This window comes from Lipotes vexillifer, unplaced genomic scaffold, assembly GCF_000442215.2.
Source record: "Lipotes vexillifer unplaced genomic scaffold, Lipotes_vexillifer_v1.1 scaffold185, whole genome shotgun sequence".
Taxonomy (NCBI): domain Eukaryota; kingdom Metazoa; phylum Chordata; class Mammalia; order Artiodactyla; family Lipotidae; genus Lipotes; species Lipotes vexillifer.
The window spans coordinates 1,402,331-1,412,391 of record NW_006794406.1 but is presented as its reverse complement, the minus strand read 5'-3'; the positions used below and the strand labels follow the sequence as shown (position 1 = coordinate 1,412,391).

The 10,061-nt window shown below is 39.7% G+C and overlaps 1 protein-coding gene across 5 annotated transcripts in view; it reads right to left on the bottom strand.

Moving 5' to 3' along the window:
* KLHL32 (kelch like family member 32) overlaps positions 1-10,061 on the bottom strand; it is a 235,811-nt gene that overhangs the window by 98,042 nt on the left and 127,708 nt on the right. For 3 of the 5 annotated variants that reach the window (XM_007467190.1, XM_007467191.1, XM_007467194.1), the window contains one exon: positions 8,829-8,927. The exons of the other annotated variants lie outside the window; for them this stretch is intronic. In XM_007467190.1, coding sequence (XP_007467252.1) covers positions 8,829-8,927 — 99 coding nt within the window. The remainder of the gene's footprint in view (positions 1-8,828; positions 8,928-10,061) is intronic. 5 annotated transcript variants of the gene reach the window in all.

Here is a 10,061-nt window from a genome sequence, read left to right as displayed (position 1 = left end):
AGGGAAAGAAATTGTTTTGTGGGCCGGAAAAATAACTTAAGTTATACAGCAAAGTATTGATTAGCTTTAGTCAACAGACAGGAAGCTCAGTTGAGCTACTGCCCGAACATCTAGGAAAAATAATCCAGATCTGAATGATGGCAGTGACAATGAAGAAAGAGAAGAAGGCATATGTGAGAGCAATTTAAGAGGCTAAACCAATAGAATGTATTGAGATTCATGAGATCATGGAGCAACATAAGATTATGCCAAGGTTTCTGGTTTGGGTTACTACAAGGATAATGGTTCCTTAACAAAGGTGAGTAAGACTGGGTGACAGTGAACTGAGACGCATGTGGATGCCAGCCAAGTGGAAACAGCTGAACACAGAGCTTGGCGCTCAGGAGAGGTGACTGCAATCCTCCAAATGTGGATGAAAGAGAGTGATGGTGAGCAGAAGAGAAGAGCACCCACATGGCATCACTGTACCCAGAGGGATATTCACAGAGCTGATGGAAGAAGAGTTTGTAAAGGAACTGAAAAGTAGAAGGAGAACAGGAGAGAGTCTTGAGAAAACAGAAGTGTAGGAAAGAAAGGAACTAATAACCACTGTCGGAAGGCTGTAGAGTGGTCACATTAAAGACCATAAAAGGCCCACTGCCTTTGACGATTAGGAGGCTTTGGGGACCTTTATTGGAACAACCTTTGAGGAGTAATGAAGGCAGAGGACTGAGTTCAATAGGACTGAAGAATGAACAGAAGGTAAGGAAGTGCAGACACTGTTCCCAGTTTGGTAGTGAACGGAAGGAGCGAGTTGTGATCATGAGAAAAGAAGAAAAGTTTTCCCCATCTTATTGATCCTATTTTAAAAATGAAAGGAAGGTGCCAGTGGAGAAGACCTTGGAGCCATGGGAAACACAGGAGGTACCTGATGCATCAAGTTGCTGAAAGGCAGTTTAGCCTTAGAGAATAGGGCAGACATTTAACTATGGGCAGAAATATCTGCAGGTGGAGGGTGAAAAGGAGGATGAATATCTTAAATGAAACATAGATTTTCTTTTAATGCCCCTAATTTCAAGTATTGATAATGGAATTAAGTGAGATTGATTTTGTTTGCTTTGTTTATTGATTCTGAACTCCAGCATTAGTAAAATATTGGAAACATCTTATTTTTGAGAAAAATAGGCTGAAAGTGATTTTAAAATTGCCGACCACACAATAGTTAGCTTAGAATAGAAATTACTAATATTAGAAAAATCCTTCAAGACAATCTTTCTTGTCTTTAAAACCTCACAAACAAGGAAGACATAGTGAACCCTAGATTACCCACATCACAAATTAAAATGCCAAAATGACTTCCTTGGCCAGCCAGTGTGTCTCTGGGCTGTCACTGACATCCTTCGGTGTGGATTTAGGGAAGAAAAGCCAAGATAATAGCATATGAAAAGACTAACTGGGATCCTAAAATGGCTGCTAAAAAACTTACGATATATTTTAGAGCCAAATATTAATGATATTTGAAAAATTTCAAATTCTGGATCACCCATGCCAGATAGCAAATACTCATGATTAGAACAAATAATTAGTAGCTGGCTATGATTTAGTAGGGCTGATACATTTCTACCCTTTCTGATCATTTTCATTGACTTAAAAAAAATCTGAAAAATTAAACTGTTTGTAATATATTTTCCAAAATTCGCACTTTAACTTTCTCCAAATACAAGAGTATCAGCTCTAGTGAACTGTGGAATAGCACTCAGTGTATTTGATTAGGGGCATATTCAATATATATGTTGGTATAATCATTTGTCTTATCTAATGCGGGAAAAGAATAGCTCAGCAGTGGAGAAAAACGAGTATAAGTTATAATTTCTCAACCTTGAGGATAAATTATTCTATTCAGAACACCCACTATATATTATGTATTTAGGAGATACTGCTAATTTAGTAATTAAAATTATAATAATACATTGTTTGGAAGATATAACCTCCTATAAGTCATTGTAGTATTACTTAGTTTAAAAAAATGATAATCTATTAAGAAATACTGTAAAATATGCAAGATCTTCAGTGTCAAATGCAATCTCCATAGAAAGCATTTTCAACTTAAAAAAAACCTGTATTCAATGGGTAAAACTAATGTAAGACTGACTTATTAACATATTTTCCTCCCATAATATAAAATTTCAATATTTAAGCAAGAAACAAATTACTGAATGGATGCACCATTCATTCCCTCAACACACACTGCTATGGACTGAACTGTGTCCTTGCAAAATTCATATGCTGATGTTCTAAGTCCCAGTATGATGGTATTTGGCTATGTGACTTTGGGAGGCAGTTGGGTTTAGATGAGGTCATGAGGGTGGGGCCCTCAGGATGGGATCAGTGTTCTCATAAGAAGAGACACCAGAGGGCCTTCCCTGGTGGCGCAGTGGTTAAGAATCCGCCTGCCAATGCAGGGCACATGGGTTCGAACCCTGATCCAGGAAGATCCCACTTGCCGCGGAGAAACTAAGCCCGTGCCTGCACTCTAGAGCCTGTGAGCCACAACTACTGTGCCTGCGTGCCACAACTACTGAAGCCCACACACCTAGAGCCCCTGCTCCGCAGCAAGAGAAGCCACCACAGTGAGAAGCCCACGTGCTGCAACCAGAGAAAAGCCTGCGTGCAGCAACGGAAACCCAACACAGCCAAAATAAAATAAGTTAAAAATAATAATAATAAGGAGAAGAGACACCAGAGCGCTTGCTGTCTCTTTCTCTCTGTCACGTGAGAACACAGCCAAAAGGTGGCCATCTGCAAGCCAGGAAGAGAGCCCTCATCAGAGCCTGACCAGGTTAGCACCTTTATGTTAGACTTCTAGCCTCCAGACCGTGAGAAATAAATATCTGTTTAAATCACCCAGTCTGTGGTATCTTGCTGTGATAGCCCAAGCTGACCAATACAGACACTGAGCTCCTGTGATGCGATGGGAGGGAGGGGGTAAGATATAAAGAGATGTAAGGCATGACCCCTGCCTTCAAGAGTCCCTAACTGGGGTGGGTAAGACACTTTCCAACCACAGTAAGCCCATGAGGAAACTGATGCAAAAGCAGCACTCAGATACTTTCTGCTTCTGCAAAGCTATTTCAAGGATCCTGTGTTTCTCAGAGTTGAAAGAAAAAAATATTTTCTAAGTAAAAGAACAGTAAAAAAAAACACTTATGTAAAAAAATCCCAGAAATACCCAGAATTCTTCCTAATACCCTCATGAGAGAATAACATTCTTTAAACCTTTGTACCTTCACTGAAGAGAGAAAATGACTAATTCTCATGGTAGCCCATTTAGTGTAAAACTAAATGAAGACAAGGGATGACTAATAAGCATCAGTCACAGAGGAGGGAGATTTAGGGCAGGAAGTCACTTCCTCCCTCCTGCTCCCTTTACTTGGCTTCTGAATGATTAATGGTAAGAATTTTGGCTTCGCTCTACGAGACGATCCAAATGTGCACACTGTAAACAGAACAACGTCTTCAATCTGGGGAAATGATCTTTTATGCTTGTAAAAGCAGAAAACAGAAACAAATGAAAACAGAATAGAACCCCCCCCGCCGACCACCGTTTTCGTTACAGTGATAAAATGCTCTACCTAGAGCACTCCTGTCCCTTTCCTCTCACATCACAGCAGCACGTCTCCTCTTTCAGGTCACGTCTTCCCCATAAAAGTGCTAAACTAATGCCGCTTAATGACAAATTAATGTCCATGAACAAAAAATACACCTCTAATAGCATAGAGTAATTTGCCATTACAATATCATCATTGGACATGCCCCTGGTTTAATACGATGTATGTAATTCATAACCTAATGAGTGATATATAAAAAGAGGGAGATGAACCCTGCAATTACATTTATGTGAGTCTGTCACCTTATTTGTAAAACCTTAGAGTCATTTACATTCAAATTAGAACAAATGAGTGATTTCACAAAGTGCAGTGATAAATGACCACAGCAGCCCAAGACAAAACTGTATTTCCTGTGAACACATTAACAGTTTCCTATTATTTGCTAAAAATTACAAGGCATATTGCCCAGTGTGGTGTGAATAATGACTTTTTTACTGATTAGGTCAGAAAACTAATATGTAGCAAAATAAATAATTTTTCTTTTCATTTTTTCTGATTTTTGCTTTAAATTAACTACTGAATTCTGGTGGATTCACACTGCCACCTGCTGCCTAGGAGTAGATACTAAAAGTAAATTCCTATCAAAAGGAGTTAATTCACCCCTTTGGCGGTCTTATTCAGAAAGTCTAGTGAGGGTTCTTTCTTGTCAATATATTTAAATTGCATTTCATAATAAAGGCCGATACTTGGCAAACAAAAAGAAAACTTGCTAATCAAATAATAGGATATAGTATTTATTTGGGGGAGAGAGTACAAATTTTTTTTTTGAAAGCTAATTACAAAAAAAGACATTTTCAGCAAAGCATGTGTATCTCCTAATATATCACTTTCAGGGGATACAACACGAAGTCCAGTGGCCAGTACCCTGATCTTATGACAGGGGACAGTTTGGAAGGGTGGTGTGTGAGTGTCTGTGTGTGTGTGTGTGTGTGTGTCTGTGTGTGTGTTCCCTACTCCTGACCCTTGGTACAATCTGAAGGCAATGACTGAAGGCTCTGCTTGTCACTCAGGACCTCTACCACCTAGTCTTCCCTCCCAATGACAAGTTCCAACATGAAAGGAAGGCCTTAGGGTCCAGAACAGAGCAGACTAGGAAAGGCATGAGGACTGGTGATGAGGCTGGGGAAGAACAGGCCTGGCCTTGGAGACCAGGCTAAGGGTTTCTGCAGGTGAAATGATGCTGCCAAATGGTCATTAGGGGAGCTAACAGACATTTCAAAATCTGATCAACATCCCAGGTCTGAATTTAAGTTTCTCCACCTGTAAAAATAAAAGAACTCTCACCTGCCTTAAGGGGTTGCTTAGCAGAGGAGAAATGGGAATCTTTGTGCAAAACACTCAATACAGATAAGCTCTCAATAAATGCTGGTTCTCTTTCCTGGGAAAGTTAATGATGGCTCTTGGGGACTATAGTTTGGCATAGATAGAGGACAGAAACAAGCAGACCCCTTAGGAGGAAATTATGAACTCTTATAACATATAGCTAATGATGGTGAGAGTCCAAAGAAAGGTAAGAAAATTAGCAACGGAGAAAAGAATCAGGTCTGAGAGATATTTGGTAGGTAGCATCAACCCAACTTGGTAATTGATTGGATATGGTGGTGAGGAAGGGGTCTGAGAGTATGTCCAAATTTCTAGACAACTAACACATTGATGGTACCATCAACAGAGAAAAGGGCAGGTTTTCTCATGTTAGGTTTGAATTGCCTACGTGTTTAGGTACAGATGTTCAGAAGCTAATTTTTAAAAAGGTTAGAAAAAAATCAAAGTTTGGGAATACAAACTGTACTCAAGAAGTTTGTAATGTTTATCTGAGGGACTCGGTAAATCAGTAGACACATCAGAATCTCTATATCCATAGCCCATCTCTCTGAGGATGGTCTGCAGAGATTCCTTTACAAGATTTAACATAGCGAATGACATTCATGTAAACATGCATACACTGAAAAACAAGAAAATTTACACATTTTGCTGGGCCCTTTTTATACACAAATATTGCTTTTTAATGAACTGGTTCAGCTTTCTGATGAAATTTTTTTTAATTTTTAAAAATTTTTTAAATTTAAAAAATTTAAATTTAAAAAAATTTTTAAAAAGCACAATGGACAAGGAAGATGAGCAGAGGGAGGAAAAGGGAAAGAAGCATTCACACTTTATTTGGGACTGAATCTCAGCAGATAAGTCTGACAGGTCATGGTTATTAATGATATATAACACGACAGGCTACACAGGACAGAGTCCTACAGCATTTCATTGCAAAGCAAGTGAGAAAGGATGCAAACTTGAGCAGTTGTCTGTAAATCCCTCATCTTGGGATGATGGGCTATTACTGTAGCCATTCCCCTTGTACTCACCCCACCCCAAATCATTTAGCTGCTTTCATTGCCAGGCTACCAGTTAATCTCAGCAACATGCACAGAGAACATGTGTGTTCTCAATGACAGGCCTGATTAGAGGGCCTGGAGCCAAAAATGAATACGGGGAAGACCTCACAGCCTGGGAAGCTAATTTGATGGCTGTCCTCACTGACAAGAGGGGCACTGCTCCTGTGGTGTGGGGTCCTGGCCCTCAGCAGCCTGCCAGAGGAAAAGCAAGAGAAAGGAGCCCACACAGTGGCCTTAAAGTGTCCCTTCCCTTGGCTGGGGGCGGGGTGGGGGGAGCAGCAGCGTCTAGGCATGTGCAGAAGAGGCTTCAGGTCAACGCACTAGCCGATGGCCGCGGAAGCTCAGGGAGGCTTGGGGTGTGGTGCGGAGCTCAGGAAGTGCCCACCCAGCACTTCTCCTGGCATACGCTTCTTAACGCACCCTGGAGGACAGCAGGAGGTCTACTGAGAGCCGAGCTCTACCCTCCACATCTCTGAAATAATGGTAATTTGAGAACAACAAAACAATACCAGACATCTTAGGAAAACGGTTTCACAAACTCCTCACTGGGCAAAGTACCGAACAAGAATGGAGAATATATTAGCCTTGGTTGATGGGTCTTAATTTCTAAGTATATTTTAAGCACTGAAGATTTTTCATTTTAACAGAAAATATTTTATATACCCAATAAAATGATTCCATAGGAAAGCTGAGCAATAATACCAAAAATCGTAAATAGGTATAGTTTTTTGACTATGTCAAAATATGAAAGCAGACTGACCCCTTCTGGTAATTTGATAATCCTAAAAGAGAGGCAGGGTATATATTTGAAAAGGAGTGACATAATGAAGGTTTCTGCATACACATGGCTTTAGTCCTTATAGTCCAAGTTTCCTTCTACAAGTTGGCCATCTTGCAACATCACAGATAAAAAGGAAAAGGAAAGTTACATAAGAGAATGGAATGCAAACATTGGTGACAAGACAGTGAAAATTCTAACCACTGCTCAAGCAGGCTAATAATAAATGAACTGTCCACAAAATACATCTGTTTGCAAGCTACATTTTTTTCCTCAGCAAAATAATGAATTGCAAGAATTAAATTCCAAAGTGCACATAAGTCACCTCGTATCTCAACAGGTTCATCTGATGGGATAGGGAAAAATACCCATGAACTTCCAACATTCATTTGGAATTCTCATTTAGAGAGAATTATAGGTTTAAGTTTACACACACACACACACACACACACACACACCCCGTATATATACTGTATTTTAATGTGCATCATGATAACTAGTACCAAAACCAAATTTTTGTCAACACACATATTAATTATTACCTGCCATGGAAAAAGTGAATCAGGTGATGATGCTGAAAGCACAAGTTGCAATATTTGATGTAGAAATGTCAAATAAAAGTAATTTCAATTTCACAAGTCAAACACACACCTTTGAAGTCTTGTAACCTTTCTATGTCATTCCCATTTGTTACTTGCAGAAAGGGATTAAAACAGGTCTCCCATATCACCCAACAATATTGAGGGGAAAAGAAAGGAAAATAAGATAAAATAGTTAAACATTTACTGTTAGATTAAGTATGCTGAGATAATGATAAAACTTTCATACGCTGTATTTGAACTGCTCCTTAGGTGAACATGGCTGACATTCCTCACACTGTCTCCCTAGGAGACACTGGTTCCTATTTCCTGAGGTTGCTGGGGGGATGAAATAAGATGATATATGAGAAAGAGCTTTGGAAATGACCTAATGAGTAACAGAAGTAAAGGCTATATTTAGAATTAGAGAAATTATTAGGAAGGAAATAACATAATTAGGCAGAAAAAAATGGGATTTTTCTACTTACTAATAACATGTCATGTGCACAAGGACAATAGAATTAAATTATGTGGATTTATTATTTTTTAAAGTTTATTTTCACTGTTGTTATAATGCTGTAATAAATGCAAGTTAAAGGTCATACGAGTGGAATAAATGGGAGGATCTCAATGTAGGGGGTTAGTACTTAACTCTCTGAAAAATAAGAGACTCACATCCATACTATCTGCCTAAGATGTCCCATATCTTCCTATTGAAACAAAGGGTTTTCATCCAAGAAGGAAAAAAAGGTCTTTGGAATAAGAAAGGCCTATCACTCACCAGCTATGTCACTTTGGGAAAACTGAGTATATTTCAAATCTCTGATTTTTTTGCCTATAAAAATGTGCAACGTTGTTGTGAGGACCAAACGTGAAGCATCGGTGAGCAAACAGCAGGTGCTCGGTGGATGGGAGTTTTCTCTCCCTCCCCCTCACAGAGCCTTTCCTGAAACCCTAGCAAATCAGGGCAAGAATGCACAGATCACTCATCATTTCTCCAGCATTTATTGCCCGGGAAGTTCATGCAGAAATTAATTATGTATGACTTCATGATATGTTAGCTACTGTTACTGAAATCCTAAATGACTAACCAACTTCTCATGCATTTCTGCAACCAGAGAGCATTGCTTCAAATCAAGACCCTTCCCAGAGTCATCTCCCAGGGCCCCAGTAGTCAACCCTGTGTGTGGTTGTTGAGTTACTCTGCCGCCCAAGGGTAGTGAGGTGGGCAGGGAGGGTCGGGGACAGGAAGTAGGATATGAGAGCTGCAATTGCCCTCTTAGGAGCCTCTCAGCCTGTGTCCTGGAGAAATTCTACCACCACAGGCCACATTTCCCACCCACCTCCCCTTCCATTTTACCTATCACTGGGCTCCAGTCGGTGGGGTACTGCAAGGAGAAGGTACGTGCAGGGCATACTAGCAGGATGCAAGCTCACATACCTGGATGAGATAGTGGGAACATAAATTGAGAAGCTCCAACAGCTGTAGGTGACTGCCAGCTGCTAACACATCCTGGATCACGCCTGGCTCCAACAAAATCTGTTTTTTTTAATAAAAGAAAACTATCAGTTACTTACAAATTAATACTTGCTTACTATGCAAATACACTGTATTTAAATTGCTGCTTAACATACTATACCTGAATTAATACTGTTCCTTATTATGGAAGCCAGTTCTTTTTTTTTTCTATTCTGATTAATGAGCTGTGGCCCTTATTCTAACAGCTAAGTTCTCATTTCCAATACTCATATCCGATGTATAAAGCTCCATACTTAACCACTTATTTTTGTAGGAGGATATGAACATTTGCAAAGAACAGTATAATAGCCTTCAAATTCAGTTTATGATGAATATAATCTTATAAACACAAAAGAACTGAATTTTAGTTTTTCAAAGTATATTTCAGAATGTTATTCTTCAGTAAATCACAGAAACAGTATGGTTAACCGGTATTTTAGAGAAATGGGGCTTACAGTTCTCCTTGAAATACAGGACCAGAGGTGGATATTACTCCATTTTACTTCTAAGTCCTACAATAGTAAACTTCAACCACAAAGTTTCATTCTTTTTCCTTCTCAATCTCAGATTCTCTAATCCTTTATGCTTCAAATAAAATATGTAGAAACAGTATTTTCAGAATATAAAGGCATCACAGAGAAGCAAAACTTCCCAAATACACTGGTGATACCAATTCTTCTTTTTTTTCTGCTTAGGTCTAACTTTGTGCCTACTGCTGCCAGCTCTTGAGCTGGTGAATAGGGCTGGAGAAACGAACTTAGTTCGTCAACTAAGTTGACGAAATTCACTTTACATGCAAGACTGCCAGACACAGGAGGCCTTTAGGGCTGCTCCAGCCATCCTAACTCATTTCCCGAGCCCAGTGATGCCCAAGGTCTAGTCTCCGGACCAGCATCAGCATCATCACCTGGGAACTGGGAAATTCCTGGGCACCTCCCCAGACCTAACTGAATCAGAAACTTTCAGGTGAAGCCCAGCAACTGACGTTTTTGATGCAGGGAAGCCAGTGCTTCTGATGCAGGGAAGCCTGAAAAACACTGATGGGGTCAGCTCACTCTCACCCTCTATTTCTTCTCACACGCTCCTCTTTCCTCAAGCCTCCACCTCCTTGTCTCTTTCTTTCTTTCTTTTTTTTTTTTTTTTTTTTTTTTTTTT